The 19,361-nt window shown below is 41.1% G+C and overlaps 2 protein-coding genes and 9 non-coding genes across 13 annotated transcripts; all 11 read left to right on the top strand.

Annotated features, from left to right (window-relative positions):
- Positions 1-225: 225 nt before the first annotated feature.
- LOC123723900 (large ribosomal subunit protein uL30) lies at positions 226-6,079 on the top strand. 3 transcript variants are annotated; one of them, XM_082970828.1, is made up of 5 exons: positions 226-294; positions 836-935; positions 2,685-2,851; positions 3,271-3,402; positions 5,691-6,079. In XM_082970828.1, exons 1-5 carry the CDS (start codon positions 281-283, stop codon positions 5,692-5,694), a joined length of 417 nt encoding a protein of 138 aa, XP_082826954.1. In that variant the 5' UTR covers positions 226-280; the 3' UTR covers positions 5,695-6,079. The 3 variants fall into 3 exon arrangements, with proteins under 3 accessions (XP_082826954.1, XP_082826953.1, XP_082826955.1); XM_082970827.1 differs by lacking the exon at positions 2,685-2,851 and adding an exon at positions 1,698-1,864; XM_082970829.1 differs by having other exon boundaries at positions 2,685-2,792; positions 5,691-5,828.
- Positions 1,101-1,190, top strand: LOC123731576 (small nucleolar SNORD12/SNORD106). Its single transcript, XR_006762784.1, has one exon. It is a non-coding gene; the product is annotated as a small nucleolar SNORD12/SNORD106 (small nucleolar RNA).
- LOC123731577 (small nucleolar SNORD12/SNORD106) lies at positions 2,064-2,155 on the top strand. Its single transcript, XR_006762785.1, has one exon. It is a non-coding gene; the product is annotated as a small nucleolar SNORD12/SNORD106 (small nucleolar RNA).
- On the top strand, positions 3,091-3,182 carry LOC123731573 (small nucleolar SNORD12/SNORD106). The gene has a single exon (XR_006762782.1). It is a non-coding gene; the product is annotated as a small nucleolar SNORD12/SNORD106 (small nucleolar RNA).
- LOC123731580 (small nucleolar SNORD12/SNORD106) lies at positions 3,666-3,757 on the top strand. The gene has a single exon (XR_006762788.1). It is a non-coding gene; the product is annotated as a small nucleolar SNORD12/SNORD106 (small nucleolar RNA).
- A 5,286-nt stretch (positions 6,080-11,365) lies between the features above and the next one.
- LOC106590668 (large ribosomal subunit protein uL30) lies at positions 11,366-19,038 on the top strand. Its single transcript, XM_045711001.2, has 7 exons — positions 11,366-11,453; positions 11,995-12,094; positions 14,315-14,481; positions 14,870-15,007; positions 15,504-15,613; positions 17,606-17,816; positions 18,985-19,038. Exons 1-6 carry the CDS (start codon positions 11,440-11,442, stop codon positions 17,812-17,814), a joined length of 738 nt encoding a protein of 245 aa, XP_045566957.1. The 5' UTR covers positions 11,366-11,439; the 3' UTR covers positions 17,815-17,816; positions 18,985-19,038.
- Positions 12,259-12,350, top strand: LOC123731579 (small nucleolar SNORD12/SNORD106). The gene has a single exon (XR_006762787.1). It is a non-coding gene; the product is annotated as a small nucleolar SNORD12/SNORD106 (small nucleolar RNA).
- LOC123731572 (small nucleolar SNORD12/SNORD106) lies at positions 14,682-14,773 on the top strand. The gene has a single exon (XR_006762781.1). It is a non-coding gene; the product is annotated as a small nucleolar SNORD12/SNORD106 (small nucleolar RNA).
- LOC123731570 (small nucleolar SNORD12/SNORD106) lies at positions 15,271-15,362 on the top strand. Its single transcript, XR_006762779.1, has one exon. It is a non-coding gene; the product is annotated as a small nucleolar SNORD12/SNORD106 (small nucleolar RNA).
- Positions 15,767-15,858, top strand: LOC123731569 (small nucleolar SNORD12/SNORD106). Its single transcript, XR_006762778.1, has one exon. It is a non-coding gene; the product is annotated as a small nucleolar SNORD12/SNORD106 (small nucleolar RNA).
- LOC123731571 (small nucleolar SNORD12/SNORD106) lies at positions 18,690-18,781 on the top strand. Its single transcript, XR_006762780.1, has one exon. It is a non-coding gene; the product is annotated as a small nucleolar SNORD12/SNORD106 (small nucleolar RNA).
- Positions 19,039-19,361: the final 323 nt, after the last annotated feature.

Genomic DNA, 19,361 nt, shown 5'->3' with positions numbered 1-19,361 from the left:
TAAATAAGAAATTGTTCTTAACTAACTTGACTAGTTAAAAAAATGTTAAATATTTTTTTTTTTTTAAATGTAGGTCATAAGAGTTCGTGTTCACCGTTTCTCATGTTGAGTTTGCCCCCACCAAGATTTCCATGCTAAAATCGCCAGTGGAGGGCAGACACTGCAAGATTAGCGGCAAGAGGGAATTCTTCTCAGGCAGTTTAATAGACAGCGACTGGGGTCCTACAAGCTTTCAACTCACGCATGCGCATGAGAGAATGTCTCTTTCTCGGTGGACACAATGGCGGACGCAGAGTAAGTGATTTCTTCTCTGCCACAATCTATGTCCATCTACTAATTTAACAAATATCCAACGTTATTTCACATTAAATTAGTTACTGCCAGCTAAAGAACATGTTTGTCGTGTCGGCAGTGTAGAGTGGCGTTTTTTACTCTACAATATTTATGTTGATTTGGTTGACTCGGGACTGGATATGGTTAGAAACATGCCCGGCTTGCGAATCCATTTGCACATGTTTTAACCTGTATGCGTGGCTCGTAGTATTACTTGCATATTGTCAATGAGTTGCAAAGTATTTTCTGAGTATTTCGCTGTTTGATCCCTACAATATCACAATGTAGACGTTTTGCTTCTGTCTTCGCCCGGCAAAACTAACAAGCCAGGTTAGCTCACGTTTTGGAAATGGCTAGTTAGCGGTGATGTTGCTAAGAGCTAGGTGAAACTAACAGCTTTCGCAACACGTTTTGTCCGTTAAGATACGATTTCTCAGTCAGTCACGTCCATGTTAAACTATTTCCCCCCTTTACTCTAAACAAAGTGTTGCATCTGTTGCAGAAAGAAGGTTCCGGCGGTCCCTGAGAGCCTTTTGAAAAGGCGGAAGGCCTTCGCCACCATGAAGGCTGTGCGCATCAAGAAGATGCTTGCCGAAAAAAAAGTGAGTTTGAACTAACCCAAGTATTAACCTAACTACCAGGCTTCCATATTTAAGTTTACAATACATATAATCTCCCCTTTAAATGCAGTTGATGTACTGCTTGAGCTGTCTGGGTGTGTAGGGGGGTAATAGTAACTAACCCCGTCATTCAAAATGTATAACTACAATGTGGTTAATGATGCTCAACTTTTTTCCCCATCTTATCGACTCTGATGAAACCAGTCTGAAATAAGCCAATTTGTCTGAAACCACATAGAAATGTACTAAATAATCATTGTTAGTTGTAACATTGAGACTGCATTGTTGGTCTACTGTAAAGTCGACTACACCTGTTGTATTTGACAAATACAATTTTGATATGATCTGTTTTAAAACATTGCATCCTTATGGCTGTTCACCCATAAAAGGATGAATTCATTCCAGGTTTATACAAACATGTATAAATTGATTGGTCCAACACCAAATATGGAAGATATACAACCAAGAGTGGCACAGTCTAAACTAGCAAAAGTCAAAGCAAATGAAAGTTCATATTTTATCAACACTGTCAAGTATTACAGAGAATAGTCTATCCTTTATAATGACACTACTAAAGAGCTACGGTTTGACATTTCGTAACACCCTCTTGGTTTGGCTATTTCTACATTGTACAGCGGTGGGTGAATTCCCTACATCCTGCTAAAAAAAGCAACTTTGGTCATACTGTGAAGTTAACCAGCTGTAATGTTCTGCTCCGACTCAGTTTATGCCTTATATCCCCAGACTCGTAAGGTGACCAGGAAACTGATCTACAAGAGGGAAGAGAAGTACCACAAGGAGTACAGGGAGACGTACCGGCGTGAGATCCGCATGGGGCGGACAGCCCGCAATGTTGGGAACTTCTACGTCCCAGCTGAGCCCAAGCTGGCCTTCGTCATCAGGATCAGGGGGTATGTTTCTGTGGATTAGACTGCTAAATGCATATTTTATCACTGTTTTTTGTCAGATTTCCATGTCTGTCTCGTGCACCATTACTCAGGTGCTGGGTAAAACATGGATGTATTTAAGTCGTTACCTGGACATTGATTTTATTTGTTACTTGGTATAGCTGGCGACCATGTCTTCTTCCTGTCTTTCAAACGTCTACACAATGTGGTTAATGATGCTCAACTTTTTTCCCCATCTTATCGACTCTGGTGAAACCAGTCTGAAAAATAAGCCAATTTGTCTGAAACCACATAGAAATGTCCTAAATAATCATTGTTAGCTTTAACATTGACACTGCATTGTTGGTTAAGGGCTTGTAAGTAAGCATTCCATTATAAGGTCGACTACACCTGTTGTATTTAGTGCATGTGACAATTTTTTGGGATTAGTTTAAACATTGCACCCTTATGGCTGTTCACCCATAAAAGGATGAATTCATTCCAGGTTTATACAAACATTTATAAATTGATTGGTCCAACACCAAATATGGAAGATATACAACCAAGAGTGGCACAGTCTAAACTAGCAAAAGTCAAAGCAAATGAATGTTCATATTTTATCAACACTGTCAAGTATTACAGAGAATAGTCTATCCTTTATAATGACACTACTAAAGAGCTACGGTTTGACATTTCGTAACACCCTCTTGGTTTGGCTATTTCTACATTGTACAGCGGTGGGTGAATTCCCTACATCCTGCTAAAAAAAGCAACTTTGGTCATACTGTGAAGTTAACCAGCTGTAATGTTCTGCTCCGACTCAGTTTATGCCTTAAATCCCCAGACTCGTAAGGTGACCAGGAAACTGATCTACAAGAGGGCTGAGAAGTACCACAAGGAGTACAGGGAGACGTACCGGCGTGAGATCCGCATGGGGCGGACAGCCCGCAAGGTTGGAAACTTCTACGTCCCAGCTGAGCCCAAGCTGGCCTTCGTCATTAGAATCGGGGGGTATGTTTCTGTGGATTAGACTGCTAAATGCATTTTTTTATCACTGTTTTTTGTCAGATTTCCATGTCTGTCTTGTGCACCATTACTCAGGTGCTGGGTAAAACATGGATGTATCTAACTTCTCTTGGGTATGTGGGACGCTACCGTCCCACCTGCGGGACACAGCCAGTGAAATAGCAGGGCGGCAAATTCATAAAGACAAATCTCATGTCTTCTTCCTGTCTTTCAAACGTCTACACAATGTGGTTAATGATGCTCAACTTTTTTCCCCATCTTATCGACTCTGGTGAAACCAGTCTGAAAAATAAGCCAATTTGTCTGAAACCACATTGAATGTAAACTAAACGCTGACTTGAAAATTAACAGGTGATGCTGTGCTGAACATATTTCTAACACTGTACCTCTCGCCCCCCTCTCAGTATCAACGATGTCAGTCCCAAGGTGCGCAAGGTCCTCCAGCTTCTGCGTCAGATCTTCAACGGAGTGTTTGTCAAACTGAACAAGGCTTCCATCAACATGCTGAGGATCGCCGAGCCCTGCATCGCTTGGGGGTAAGCCGACATTACTACCACGGTGTATTCACTAGGAAGCCAAGGGTCCGATGTAGGGAGGGACTAACCAGAATTGGCCAACAAGAAATGCTCGTTTTCATAGCAGAACTTTTCATGTTACGAACAGGTTTGTACTAATGAATACACCCCTGCTTTGATCTGTTGAATTTAACAGTTATGGTTTTGTGTTGCTTTACTTGGCAGTGATTAAGCAGTGGTACAACATAACTTCTGATGCAGTGTTTGTCTGGAATTTTTTTCACAATCTGGTTAATGATGCTCAACTTTTTTCCCCATCTTATCGACTCTGGTGAAACCAGTCTGAAAAATAAGCCAATTTGTCTGAAACCACATTGAGAAAAACACCTGCAATCTGAAATGGCAGAATATGCAACTGCATTTAGTGATTTGGGACATGGATATCCCATTACTGTACACAAACCTCTAGCCGGAAGCTTTTCTTTACACCAGCAATAACATCTGCTATATACAGTGCATTTGGAAAGTATTCAGACCCCTTGGCATTTCCACATTTTGTTACTTTACAGCCTTATTCTAAAATAGATTAACATCTCTGGGCTAGGTTGGATGTGACCGTCCCACACTATTCCACAGCCACATAGCATGGCGCGAAATACAAAAAGGCAAAAAATATCATAATTTCAATTTCTCAAACACACGACTATTTTACACCATTTTAAAGATACATTTCTCGTTAATCCAACCACATTGTCCGATTTCAAAAAGGCTTTACAGCGAAAGCAAAACATTAGATTATGTTAGGAGATTACATAGACAAAAATAACCACACAGCACTAACCTTTGACGATCTTCATCAGATGACACTCCTAGGACATCATGTTATACAATACATGCATGTTTTGTTCAATCAAGTTCATATTTATATCAAAAACCAGCTGTTTACATTGGCATGTGACGTTCAGAACTAGCATACCCACCGCAAACTTCCGGTGAATTTACTAAATTACTCACGATAAACGTTCACAAAAACATAACAATTATTTTAAGAATTATAGATACAGAACTCCTCTATGCAATCGCTATGTCCGATTTTAAAATAGCTTTTCGGCAAAAGCACATTTTGCAATATTCTGAGTAGATAGCTCGCCATCACGGGCTAGCTATTTTGACACCCACCAAGTTTGGCACTCACCAAACTCAGATTTACTATAAGAAAAATTGGATTACCTTTGCTGTTCTTCGTCAGAATGCACTCCCAGGACTTCTACTTCAACAACAAATGTTGGTCTGGTTCAAAATAATCCATAGTTATGTTCAAATATCCTCTGTTTTGTTTGTGCGTTCAAGACACTATCCGAAGGGTGACGCGCCGGCGCGTATCGTGACAAAAAAAATCTAAATATTCCATTACCGTACTTCGAAGCATGTCAAACGCTGTTTAAAATCAATTTTTATGCGATTTTTCTCATAAAAAAGCGATAGTATTCCGACCGGGAAACCCTGTTTTCGTTCAGACTAAAAATCTAAAATGGACTCTTCACGTGCACACGCGCACCAGTCTCATTGTTCTCAGATCGACCACTTACCAAATGCGCTACTGTTTTTCAGCCATGGGCTGCAAAGTCATCATTCAACGTTCTGGTGCCTTCTGGGAGCCTATGGGAGCCGTAGGAAGTGTCACGTTACAGCAGAGATCCTCTGTTTTCAATAAAGAGAGTGTAGAAGGCCAAGAAATGGTCAGAGAGGGCACTTCCTGTACAGAATCTTCTCAGGTTTTTGCCTGTCATATGAGTTCTGTTATACTCACAGACACCATTCAAACAGTTTTAGAAACTTTAGGGTGTTTTCTATCCAAATCAAACAATTATATGCATATTCTAGTTTCTGGGCAGTAGTAATAACCAGATTAAATCGGGTACGTTTTTTTATCCGGCCGTGCAAATACTGCCCCCTACCCTAGAGGTTAAATTGCCGAAAATGCTTAACCTGTTTTCGCTTTGTCATTATGGGGTGTTGTGTGTAGATTGCTGAGGATTTAAAAAAAAATGTTTTAATATATTTTAGAATAAGGCTGTAAAGTAACAAATGTGGAATAAGTCAAGGCGTCTGAATACTTTCCAGAGGCATTGAATGTGGTCATTAAAATTAGATTAAATGGATAATCTCCTGGATGGTCAGTCCTTCCATATGTCTTATCAATTTGAGTTTTCTTTTTTTTTAATCCCTCAGCTCTTTGAATTAAACTGCAGATTACCCTTTTAAACGCCCATGTACGCTCAGTCATCACTCTGTCCTTGTCCCTCCAGGTAAATACAGTATCATCTGTGTGGAGGACCTGATCCATGAGATCTACACAGTCGGGAAGAACTTCAAGCCTGCCAACAACTTCCTGTAAAGTCACCTTACCCCTCTACATATCTACCTCCATCACTCCAGTATCTCTGCATGTTGTTAATATGGTACTGACCCTGTATATAGTATGCTTACTTTCTCATTTTCTTATATTTATTCTGTGTTATTGTTCTACCTTGTGTTGTTAGTACTATATTGATTACTGCATTAAAAAACAGTTAAATAACTACCTTTTTTTTTTTGTCTATCGCCAACTTCTTTCTTTCTTTTTATTTTTTTTAAAGTTAAGATGTAGTACTTTGAGGACCACTATGTAAAAAAGCAATAAACATTTAAAAATGGACACGTGTCAGATTATTATTATTATTAATTTTTTAAGATGTGCCACTAGTGGATAATGAATCCAGTGTGATGGTCATTGTTTGATGTCCATATTATGCCAGCTCCATGATGGGGGATATAATTATTCTGTTCTATTATAGCTAACTTAGAATCAATCACTCAATATTAATAACACAGTAAAAATGGATGGTAAACATTTTGTCACGTGTCTGCATGAATGAACGCATTACTTAAAATCCCTCAAAGTTCACTAATATAAATGTGCTCCTGAGTGGCGCAGCGGTCTAAGGCACTGCATCTCAGTGCTAGAGGCGTCACTACAGACCCTGGTTAGATTCCGGGCTGTATCACAGCGGTCTAAGGCACTGCATCTCAGTGCTAGAGGCGTCACTACAGACCCTGGTTAGATTCCAGGCTGTATCACAGCGGTCTAAGGCACTGCATCTCAGTGCTAGAGGCATCACTACAGACCCTGGTTAGATTCCAGGCTGTATCACAGCGGTCTAAGGCACTGCATCTCAGTGCTAGAGGCGTCACTACAGACCCTGGTTAGATTCCAGGCTGTATCACAGCGGTCTAAGGCACTGCATCTCAGTGCTAGAGGCGTCACTACAGACCCTGGTTAGATTCCAGGCTGTATCACAGCGGTCTAAGGCACTGCATCTCAGTGCTAGAGGCGTCACTACAGTCCCTGGTTAGATTCCAGGCTGTATCACAGTGGTCTAAGGCACTGTATCTCAGTGCTAGATGTGTCACTACAAACCCTGCTTTGATTCCAGGCTGTATCACATCCAGCCGTGATTGGGAGTCCCATAGGGCGGCGCACAATTGACCAGCATCGTTCGGGTTAGTGTTTGGCCAGGGTAGGCCGTCATTGTAATTAAGAATTTCTTATCCGTCTTGCCCAGTTAAATAAAGTTTAAAAAAAAAGTAAAACAAGTTTACCAGCAGTTTTTACAGCCATTTTCCACATATGGAACTAAAAAAGTGTTAAACGAATCAAAATATATTTTATATTTGAAATTCTTCAAAATAGCAACCCTTTGCTTTGATGACAGCTTTGCACACTCTTGGCATTTTCTCAACCATATCCATGAGGTTGTCACCTGGAATGCATTTCAATTAACAGGTGTGCCTTTGTTAAAAGTTATTTTGTGGAATTTCTTTCCTTGCGTTTGAGCTAATCAGTTGTGTTGTGACAAGGTAGGGGTGGTATACAGAAGATAGCCCTATTTGGTAAAAGACCAAGTCCATATTATGGCGAGAACAGCTCAAATAAGCAAAGAGAAATTACAGTCCATCATTACTTTAAGCATGAAGGTCAGTCAATACGGAACATTTCAAGAACTTTGAAAGTTTCTTCAAGTGCAGTAGCAAAAATACATCAAGTGCTATGATGAAACTGGCTGAGGACAGCCACAGGAAAGGAAGACCCAGAGTTATCTCTGCTGCGGAGGATAAGTTCATTAGAGTTACCAGCCTCAGATTGCAGCCCAAATAAATGCTTCACAGAGTTCAAGTAACAGACACATCTCAACATCAACTGTTCAGAGGAGACTGAATCAGGCCTTCATGGTAGAAATTCCTGCAAAGAAAACACTACTAAAGGACACCAATAATAAAATAATTGCTTGGGCCATGAAACACGAGCAATGGACATTAGACTGGTGGAAATGTGTCCTTTGGTCTGATGAGTCCAAATTTGAAATGTTTGGTTCCAACCGCTGTGTCTTTGTGAGACGCATAGTAGGTGAATGGATGATCTCTGCATGTGTGGTTCCCACTGTGAAGCATGGAGGAGGTGTGATGGTGTGGGGGTGCTTTGCTGTTGACACTGTGATATATTTAGAATTCAAGGCACACTTAACTACCACAGCCTTCTGCATCGACACGCCATCCCATCTGGTTTGCGCTTAGTTGGACTATCATTTGTTTTTCAACAGGACAATGACCCAACACACCTCCAGGCTGTGTAAGGGCTATTTGTCCAAGGAGAGTGGTGGAGTGCTGCATCAGGTGACCTTGCCTCCACAATCACCCAACTTAAACCCAGTTGAGATGGTTTGGGATGAGTTGGACCACGGAGTGAAGGAAATGTAGACAACAAGTGCTCAGCATATGTGGGAACTCCTTCAAGACTTTTGGAAAAGCATTCCTCATGAAGCTGGTTGAGAGAATGCCAAGAGTGTGCAAAGCTGTCATCAAGGCAAAGTGTGGCTACTTTGAAGAATCTCAAATATAAAATATATTTTGATTTGTTTAACACTTTTTTGGTTACTACATGATTCCATATGTGTTATTTCATAGTTTTGATGTCTTCACTATTATTCTACAATGTAGAAAATAGTAAAAAATAAAGAAAAACCCTTGAATGAGTTCATTTACATTTACGTCATTTAGCAGACGCTCTTATCCAGAGCGACTTACAAATTGGTGCATTCACCTTATGATATCCAGTAGGTGTGTCCAAACTTCTGACTGGTACTGTATATCTGTAGCTTTTATATTGTTTTTGTAAACAGTTTAGTTTTTGATGTTTTTATGTGGGATCAAGACATTGGATATGTCTTGGCTAAACGTTCCGGCACTTTGGAGAGGTTGAAAAAACACCTGGATATCCCCTGTATGTCCCCTGACACCACCACAATGTTTGAGAGAGGTTGGTGTTGTAGAAATGTGGTTTTTATAGTGAACAATAACTTTTAGGCACATCCAGCATGCAAAAACAGTGAAATGAACACATTCGGACACTTTGGAGAGGTTGAAAGGACATCTTGAATGTACCCTGGAGACCCCATAACACCACCACAATGTTTGAATGAGGATGATATGGTAGAAAGTGTGTTTTTATACTGAACAAATAGCATTTATGGATTGCAAATATGTAATAGCACTGGAATTATCTAATTTACAGATATATTCCACTTTGGAGAGGTTTAGGGACACTTGGAAACGTCCCATGACCACACCTGACACCACTTACTAAAATATCTGCCCATTTCTAGTTGTTAGGTCTATCAATCCCTTTTCTAGTTGTGAGGTCTATCAATCCCTTTTGTAGTTGTCAGGTCTATCAATTCCATTTCTAGTTGTGAGGTCTATCAATCCCATTTATAGTTGTTAGGTCTATCAATCCCATTTCTAGTTGTTAGGTCTATCAATCCCTTTTCTAGTTGTCAGGTCTATCAATCCCATTTATAGTTGTGAGGTCTATCAATCCCATTTCTAGTTGTTAGGTCTATCAATCCCTTTTATAGTTGTGAGGTCTATCAATCCCTTTTGTAGTTGTTAGGTCTATCAATCCTATTTATAGTTGTTAGGTCTATCAATCCCATTTCTAGTTGTGAGGTCTATCAATCCCATTTTTTCTTTCTGATATTGATCACATGTTGTGGAAGCCATCTGATGTGTTTCCAGCTCTAGTCATCAAATATTCACTTATAGCTTGTCAATGAAAGATCACTTTCAAAATCAAATACATGTTTTATTTATTTGGTGTGTGCTTGATCTTGTGTACTCTGAACTATGTAACTCCTATCTATCTTCTGATCATTTCCTCATAATCTCCCAGATGTATTCTTTCCAAATATACCAAGTTTTCGAATGTCAGAACCATGTAATTAGACATGAATAGCAGTTACTTTTGGGTATGTGTATTTAGGCGGAAATCTACATTTTGCCATTCCATATCAGCTAAGAAAGCTCTTCTGTTGGGACAGCTTTATGTCCCCGGATTTGTGTTAAAAGCTCTACAATAAAGCTTTCTTAGTGTCTAACAAGCTTTCTCTGCCCTTAACCTTGTTCTGAACACCTCCAAAACAAAGGTAATGTGGTTTGGTAAGAAGAATGTCCCTCTCCCCACAGGTGTGATTACTACCTCTGAGGGTTTAGACCTTGAGGTAGTCACCTCATACAAGTTCTTTGGGAGTATGGCTAGACGGTACACTGTCCTTCTCTCAGCACATATCAAAGCTGCAGGCTAAGGTTAAATCTAGACTTGGTTTCCTCTATCGTAATCGCTCCTCTTTCACCCCAGCTGCCAAACTAACCCTGATTCAGATGACCATCCTACCCATGCTAGATTACGGAGACGTAATTTATAGATTGGCAGGTAAGGGTGCTCTCGAGTGGCTAGATGTTCTTCACCATTCGGCCATCAGATTTGCCACCAATGCTCCTTATAGGACACATCACTGCACTCTCTACTCTTCTGTAAACTGGTCATCTCTGTATACCTGTCGCAAGACCCACTGGTTGTTGCTTATTTATAAAACCCTCTTAGGCCTCACTCCCCCCTATCTGAGACATCTACTGCAGCCCTCATCCTCCACATACAACACACCTTCTGCCAGTCACATTCTGTTACAGGTCTCCAAAGCACAAACATCCCTGGGACGCTCGTCTTTTCAGTTCGCTGCAGCTATCGACTGGAACGAGCTGCAACAAACACTCAAACTGGACAGTTTTATCTCAATCTCTTCATTCAAAGACTCGATCACTCTTACTGACAGTTGTGGCTGGTTCGCATGATGTATTGCTGTCTCTACCTTCTTGACCTTTGTGCTGTTTGTGCCCATTAATGTTTTTAATGTTTTGTGCTGCTACCATATTGTGCTGCTGCCATGTTGTTGTCGTGTTGTTACCGTGTTGTTGTCATGTTGTGTTGCTGCCATGTTGTTGTCATGTTGTGTTGCTACCATGTTGTTGTCATGTTGTGTTGTTGTCATGTTGTGTTGCTACCATGTTGTTGTCATGTTGTGTTGCTGCCATGTTGTTGTCATGTTGTGTTTCTACCATGTTGTTGTCATGTTGTGTTGCTACCATGATGTTGTCATGTTGTGTTGCTGCCATGTTGTTGTCATGTTGTGTTGCTGCCATGTTGTTGTCATGTTGTGTTGTTACCATGTTGTTGTCATGTTGTGTTGCTGCCATGCTATGTTGTTGTCTTAGGTCTTTCTTTATGTAGTGTTGTGTTGTCTTGTCATGATGTGTGTTTTGTCCTATATTTTTTATTTAATTTATTTGTATTTTTAATCCTAGCCCCCACAGGAGGCCTTTTGCATTTTGGTAGGCTGTCATTGTAAATAAGAATTTGTTCTTAACTAACTTGCCTAGTTAAATAAATGTTAAATACATTTTTTTTTTAAAATGTAGGTCATAAGAGTTCGTGTGCACCGTTTCTCATGTTGAGTTTGCCCCCAGCAAGATGTACATGCTAAAATCGCCAGTGGAGGGCAGACACTGCGAGATTAGCGGCAAGAGGGAATTCTTCTCAGGCAGTTTAATAGACAGCGACTGGGGTCCTACAAGCTTTCAACTCACGCATGCGCAGGATAGAATGTCTCTTTCTCGGTGGACACAATGGCGGACGCAGAGTAAGTGATTTCTTCTCTGCCACAATCTGTGCCCATCTACTAATTTAACAAATATCCAACGTTTTTTCACATTAAATAAGTTATTGCCAGCTAAAGAACATGTTTTTCGTGTCGGTAGTGTTGAGTGGCGTTTTTTACTCTACGATATCTTTGTTGATTTGGTTGACTCGGGACTGGATATGGTTAGAAACATGCCCGGCTTGCGAATCCATTTGCACATGTTTTAACCTGTATGCGTGGCTCGTAGTATTACTTACATATTATCAATGAGTTGCAAAGTATTTTCTGAGTATTTCGCTGTTTGATCCCTACAATATCACAATGTAGACTTTTTGCTTCTGTCTTCGCCCGGCAAAACTAACAAGCCAGGTTAGCTCACGTTTTGGAAATGGCTAGTTAGCGGTGATGTTGCTAAGAGCTAGGTGAAACTAACAGCTTTCGCAACACGTTTTGTCCGTTAAGATACTATTTCTCAGTCAGTCACGTCCATGTTAAACTATTTCCCCCCTTTACTCTAAACAAAGTGTTGCATCTGTTGCAGAAAGAAGGTTCCGGCGGTCCCTGAGAGCCTTTTGAAAAGGCGGAAGGCCTTCGCCACCATGAAGGCTGTGCGCATCAAGAAGATGCTTGCCGAAAAAAAAGTGAGTTTGAACTAACCCAAGTATTAACCTAACTAGCAGGCTTCCATATTTAAGTTTACAATACATATAATCTCCCCTTTAAATGCAGTTGATGTACTGAGTAGAGCTGTCTGGGTGTGTAGGGGGGTAATAGTTACCCACTGTCATTCAAAATGTATAACTACAATGTGGTTAATGATGCTCAACTTTTTTCCCCATCTTATCGACTCTGGTGAAACCAGTCTGAAAAATAAGCCAATTTGTCTGAAACCACATAGAAATGTCCTAAATAATCATTGTTAGTTATAACATTGAGACTGCATTGTTGGTCTACTGTAAAGTCGACTACACCTGTTGTATTTCACAAATACAATTTTGATATGATCTGTTTTAGAACATTGCATCCTTATGGCTGTTCACCCATAAAATGATGGATTCATTCCAGGTTTATACAAACATGTATAAATTGATTGGTCCAACACCAGATATGGAAGATATACAACCAAGAGTGGCACAGTCTAAACTAGCAAAAGTCAAAGCAAATGAAAGTTCATATTTTTTCAACACTGTCAAGTATTGCAGAGAATAGTCTATCCTTTATAATGACACTACTAAAGAGCTACGTTTTTGACATTTCGTAGCACCCTCCTGAATTGGCCTTTTCTCTACATTGTACAGTGGTGGGTGAATTCCCTACATCCTGCTAAAAAAAGCAACTTTGGTCATACTGTGAAGTTAACCTCTCTGGGCTAGGCGGGACGAATTCGTCCCACCTACGCAACAGCCAGTCTAATCCAGTGGCGCGATTTTCAAATACCTTAAAAATCCTATTACTTAAATTTCTCAATCATATCACTATTTTACAGCTATTTAAAGACAAGACTCTCGTTAATCTAACCACACTGTCCGATTTCAAAAAGGCTTTACAACGAAAGCAAAACATTAGATTATGTCAGCAGAGTACCAAGCCAGAAATAATCAGACACACATTTTTCAAGCTAGCATATAATGTCACAAAAACCCAGAAGACAGCTAAATGCAGCACTAACCTTTGATGATCTTCATCAGATGACAACCCTAGGACATTGTTAGACAATACATGCATGTTTTGTTCAATCAAGTTCATATTTATATCAAAAACCAGCTTTTCACATTTGCATGTGACGTTCAGAACTAGCATACTTCTGGGGGAATTCGATGACAATTTAATAAATTACTCACGATAAACGTTCACAAAAAACATAACAATTATTTTAAGAATTATAGATACAGAACTCCTCTATGCACTCGATATGTCCGATTTTAAAATAGCTTTTTGGTGAAAGCACATTTTGCAATATTCTAAGTACATAGCCCAGCCATCACGGGCTCGCTATTTAGACACCCGGCAAGTTTAGCACTCACCAATATCAGATTTACTATTATAAAAGTTTGATTACCTTTTGTTGTCTTCGTCAGAATGCACTCCCAGGACTGCTACTTCAATAACAAATGTTGGTTTGGTCCAAAATAATCCATCGTTATATCCGAATAGCGGCGTTTTGTTCGTGCGTCCCAGACACTATCTGAAAGGATAAATAAGGGTCGCGCGCGTGGAGCAATTCGGGACAAAAAAATCTGAATATTCCATTACCGTACTTCGAAGCATGTCAACCGCTGTTTAAAATCCATTTTATGCCATTTTCTCGTAAAAAAGCGATAATATTCCGACCGGGAATCTCCTTTTAGCTAAACAGAGGAAAGTAAACAAAGCTTTCGGTCGACGCGGGCACGAGCCTGAGTCTCACAGTACTGTAACCAGCCACTACCCAAACGCGCTACCTTGTTTCAGCCAGAGCCTGCAAAGCCACGATTCAGCTTTTTACCGCCTTCTGAGACCCTATGGCAGCCGTAGGAAGTGTCACGGGACAGCTAAGATCCTCACTCTTCAATAAACAGAGACAAGAAGAACGACACCTTGTCAGACAGGCCACTTCCTGCATGAAATCTTTTCAGGTTTTTGCCTGCCATATGAGTTCTGTTATACTCACAGACACCATTCAAACAGTTTTAGAAACTTTAGGGTGTTTTCTATCCAAAGCCAATAATTATATGCATATTCTAGTTACTGGGCAGGAGAAGTAACCAGATTAAATCGGTTACGTTTTTTATCCAGCCGTGTCAATACTGCCCCCTATCCCCAACAGGTTAACCAGCTGTAATGTTCTGCTCCGACTCATAGTTGATGCCTTAAATCCCCAGACTCGTAAGGTGACCAGGAAACTGATCTACAAGAGGGCTGAGAAGTACCACAAGGAGTACAGGGAGATGTACCGGCGTGAGATCCGCATGGGGCGGACAGCCCGCAAGGTTGGGAACTTCTACGTCCCAGCTGAGCCCAAGCTGGCCTTCGTCATCAGGATCAGGGGGTATGTTTCTGTGGATTAGACTGCTAAATGCATATTTTATCCCAGTTTTTTTGTCAGATTTCCATGTCTGTCTCGTGCACCATTACTCAGGTGCTGGGTAAAACATGGATGTATTTAAGTCGTTACCTGGACATTGATTTTATTTGTTACTTGGTATAGCTGGCGACCATGTCTTCTTCCTGTCTTTCAAACGTCTACACAATGTGGTTAATGATGCTCAACTTTTTTCCCCATCTTATCGACTCTGGTGAAACCAGTCTGAAAAATAAGCCAATTTGTCTGAAACCACATTGAATGTAAACTGAACGCTGACTTGAAAATTAACATGTGATGCTGTGCTGAACATATTTCTAACACTGTACCCCCCCCCCCCCCCCCCCCATGTCAGTATCAACGGTGTCAGTCCCAAGGTGCGCAAGGTCCTCCAGCTCATGCGTCTGCGTCAGATCTTCAACGGCGTGTTTGTCAAACTGAACAAGGCTTCCATCAACATGCTGAGGATCGCCGAGCCCTACATCGCTTGGGGGTAAGCCGACATTACTACCACGGTGTATTCACTAGGAAGCCATGGGTCCGATGTAGGGAGGGACTAACCAGAATTGGCCAACAAGAAATGCTCATTTTCATAGCAGAACTTTTCATGTTACGAACAGGTTTGTACTAATGAATACACCCCTGCTTTGATCTGTTGAATTTAACAGTTATGGTTTTGTGTTGCTTTACTTGGCAGTGATTAAGTAGTGGTACAACATAACTTCTGATGCAGTGTTTGTCTGGAATTTTTTTCACAATGTGGTTAATGATGCTCAACTTTTTTCCCCATCTTATCGACTCTGGTGAATCCAGTCTGAAAAATAAGCCAATTTGTCTGAAACCACATTGATATTACTAATGGCATGCCCAGTATGAAATGAACCAAATGTTTTGTTTTTGGGTGCAGATGCAGTAGTTCTCACTGTTTCGTTGCGACTACGCTACCTGCATGCTGTTCCACATAGTATTTTCCTGCTCTTGTTTCCCAGGTACCCTAACCTGAAGTCTGTTCGCGAGCTGATCTACAAGCGTGGCCATGGCAGGATGACCAAGCAGCGTATTGCCCTCACAGACAACGCCCTGGTCGAGAAGGCCCTGGGTACGTGTTTACTTATATGGGACTGAAAGCGCCCATAATGTTGGAAGTCAAAGCCTTTTTCACACGTACTCTTAACATAGACTAGATTGGTCAAGATGATCCCTTACACGATGGGACAAATCGGCACTGATTGTCCTGTCATTCAAATGTCACAATGTGGTTAATGATGCTCAACTTTTTTCCCCATCTTATCGACTCTGGTGAATCCAGTCTGAAAAATAAGCCAATTTGTCTGAAACCACATTGAGAAAAACACCTGCAATCTGAAATGGCAGAATATGCAACTGCATTTAGTGATTTGGGACATGGATATCCCATTACTGTACACAAACCTCTAGCCGGAAGCTTTTCTCTACACCAGCAATGACATCTGCTATATACAGGGCATTCAGATAGTATTCAGACCACTTGGCATTTCCACATTTTGTTACTTTACAGCCTTATTCTAAAATTGATTAAATTGTTTTTTCCCTCATCAATCTACACACAACACCCCAAAATGAGAAAGCAAACAGTTTTTGGAATTTTTGCATATTTATTTATAAAAACAAAGATGTAATCCCATTTGCGTAAGTATTCAGACCCTTTACTCAGTACTTTGTTGAAGCCCCGTTGGCAGCGATTACAGCCTCAAGTCTTCTTGGGTATGACGCTACAAGCTTGGCACACCTGTATTTGGGGAGTTTCTCCCATTCTTCTCTGCAGATCCTCTCAAGCTCTGTCAGGTTGGATGGGGAGCGTCGCTGCACAGCTATTTTCAGGTCTCTCCAGGGATGTTCGATCGGGTTCAAGTACAGGCTCTGGCTGGGCCACTCAAGGACTTTCAGAGACTTGTCCTGAAGCCACTCCTGCGTTGTCTTGGCTGTGTGCTTAGGGTCGTTGTCCTGTTGGAAGGTGAATCTTGTCTGAGGTCCTGCGTGCTCTGGAGTAGCTTTTCATCAAGGATCTCTCTGTACTTTGCCTCGATCCTGACTAGTCTCCCAGTCCCTGCCGCTGAAAGACATCCCCCACAGCATGATACTGCCGCCACCACCATGCTTCACCGTAGGGATGGTGCCAGGGTTCCTCCAGAATTGACGCTTGACATTCAGGCTGAAGAGTTCAATCTTGGTTTCATCAGACCAGAGAATATTGTCTCATGGTCTGAGTTCTTTAGGTGCCTTTTGGCAAACTCCAAGCAGACGGTCATGTGTCTTTTACTGGGGAGTGACTTCTGTCTTGCTACTCTACTATAAATGCCTGATTCTTGGAGTGCTTGAGAGATGGTTGTCCTTCTGGAAGCTTCTCCCATCCCTACCGAGAAGCTATATCAGTGACTGTCAGGTTCTTGCTCGTCTCTTTGACCAAGGCCCTTCTCCCCAGATTGCTCAGTTTGGTCGGACGGCCAGCCCGAGTTAGTCTGCAGTTTTTTCCCCAAATATGGCTGTGCTCTTAGAAACATCCAACACTCTAGAAAGGGTTTTATTCTCATCACAATTCGTTCTCAGATCTGACATGCACTGTCAACTGTGGGACCTTTTTATAGACAGGTGTGCCCTTCCAAATCATGTCCAATAAATTGCTTTTACCACAGGTGGGACTGGGATCAAGTTGTAGAAACGTCTTACTGATCAATGGGAACAGGATGCACTTGAATACTTGTTTAAATAAGATTTGTATTTTTTGTTTGCAAAAATGCTTAACCTGTTTTCACTTTGTCATTATGGGGTATTTTGTGTAGATTGCCGATGATTAAAAAAATATATTTTAGAATAAGGCAGTAATGTAACAAAATGTGGAATAAGTCAAGGTGTCTGAATACTTTCCAGAGTCATTGAATGTGACCATTAAAATTAGATTAAATGGATAATCTCCTGGATGGTCAGTCCTTCCATATGTCTTATCAATTTAAGTGGTTATTTAAAAAAAAATTCAGCTCTTTGAATTACACTGCAGATTACCCTTTTAAACGCCCATGTACGCTCAGTCCTCACTCTGTCCTTGTCCCTCCAGGTAAATACAGTATCATCTGTGTGGAGGACCTGATCCATGAGATCTACACAGTCGGGAAGAACTTCAAGCCTGCCAACAACTTCCTGTGGCCCTTCAAACTGTCCACACCCCGCGGCGGCATGAACAAGAAGACGACTCACTTTGTGGAGGGAGGAGATGCTGGAAACAGAGAGGACCAGATCAACAGACTCATCAGGAGAATGAACTAGAGGTGACTCACCATTTATTTAAAAAAAAAAATGTTTTAAGGCAGTGTTTCCAAAACTCTGTCCTCGGGACCCCACCCCACCCCCCCTAGCGCTACACAGCTGATTCAAATAGTCAACAAGCTTTGTATCGTTGGGGGCTAACACCAAAATGTTCACAAGTTGAGGTCCCAAGGATTGAGTTAGGGGGAAATGCCAGGGACGGGGGTGGGGGTTAAGGTGAGATGGGGAAACCTGTATGTTTGTATCCCAAGTGATACCCTATTCCCTGTATAGTGTACTAGTTCAACCCATAAGTAGTTCACTATATAGGGAATTGGGGTGCCATTTTGGGACTTAACTTTGAACTTCTGGGGATGTGTGTGTGTGTGTCTCAGAGTAGGTGTTTTGATCTAGGATCAGTATTCATTTTTACATGATGACCTGGTATTAGATCAGTGCTCCAGCTCAGACTGTTGTCTATCGTTCTCTTGATGTGTGCACTTCAATTCTTTCCACAAATATATAAGCTTTGGATTTGGAGGCTATGAGTTAGATGGGAGTTTCATTTTATTTCTTATAACGGCTATTTTCCTTTTGAGTGAGTGAGTGAGGGGGAAGTGAACATGGGCACACTTAGGGACGAAGGAAAGATTATTGAGGCATATGACTGAGGTCCGCAGACCCTGGTTCTGGTTCTGGAAAGCCAACGTGTGTTTAGGGTTTTGTTTTCGCTTTTGAATCCAAGATCTTGACGAGATGAATCCGGTCTTGTTTTTGTCAGGGTTGGTGACTACTGGCTTATTAGCGTTCTACTAGTGCTATGATCGAGAACAAAACCATTTCAACATTGTTTATGGGTATCTCAAGTCCTAAGTGTCCAATTTCTGTTTTTAAACAATGTGGTTAATGATGCTCAACTTTTTTCCCCATCTTATCGACTCTGGTGAAACCAGTCTGAAAAATAAGCCAATTTGTCTGAAACCACATTGAACTACTGACACTTTGAGGATGTTTTTCCATCCAGTTACTTAGTGAATTAAAGGATTTTTTTTTTTTTTTTTTAGATGCTCAGTTCAAATTTGTGCTCAGTGCTGGAAAACATTAGAACATTGACAATTAATCTCAAACTCAGTGCTGTAAGAAACTTGTCTTGTTTTCTGGTATTAAATATAAACTATTCTTGTCTTCCAGGTTTCTTTCCCCCAAAGGATGCTGTTGAGTCTGTACAATAAACATCAAAAGGAACTTATTGGTTTTGTCTCGTAACTCTGGTGTCTAAAATCTGTTTTGTGCAGTATGTTGAACCTTCCCAAGTGTTTTCCTACATAAAATCCACTGGATTCAACAGCAGGGCTCTCCAAGCTTGTTGCTGGAGAGCTACGGTCCTGTATGTTTTTACTCCATCCCTATTTGTATCTAACCTGAACCCAGTGGTGGTTCTAGACCATTTCAACCTGGGGGGGGGGGGGGGGCAAGCTGGGGCCAGTTGTACTGTTAGAGGGGCCAGTTACATTAAATGTTATTGTTGTCATATCGTTTTCTTCACTGCAAAAGACCATGTTCATAAT

The sequence above is a fragment of the Salmo salar genome, chromosome 29, assembly GCF_965601325.2.
Source record: "Salmo salar chromosome 29, fSalSal1, whole genome shotgun sequence".
In the NCBI taxonomy this organism is placed as follows: Eukaryota; Metazoa; Chordata; class Actinopteri; order Salmoniformes; family Salmonidae; genus Salmo; species Salmo salar.
The sequence above is the reverse complement of the archived record's forward strand: the minus strand, read 5'-3'. Positions and strand labels throughout refer to the sequence as shown.

Excerpts from the sequence above, each read along its gene's own strand:
- LOC123723900 (XM_082970828.1), top strand. Across the intron at positions 936-2,684 it reads AGATGCTTGCCGAAAAAAAA|ACTCGTAAGGTGACCAGGAA; the intron begins GTGAGTTTGAAC and ends TTAAATCCCCAG. Across the intron at positions 2,852-3,270 it reads TTCGTCATTAGAATCGGGGG|TATCAACGATGTCAGTCCCA; the intron begins GTATGTTTCTGT and ends CCCCCCTCTCAG.
- LOC106590668 (XM_045711001.2), top strand. Across the intron at positions 12,095-14,314 it reads AGATGCTTGCCGAAAAAAAA|ACTCGTAAGGTGACCAGGAA; the intron begins GTGAGTTTGAAC and ends TTAAATCCCCAG. Across the intron at positions 14,482-14,869 it reads TTCGTCATCAGGATCAGGGG|TATCAACGGTGTCAGTCCCA; the intron begins GTATGTTTCTGT and ends CCCCCATGTCAG.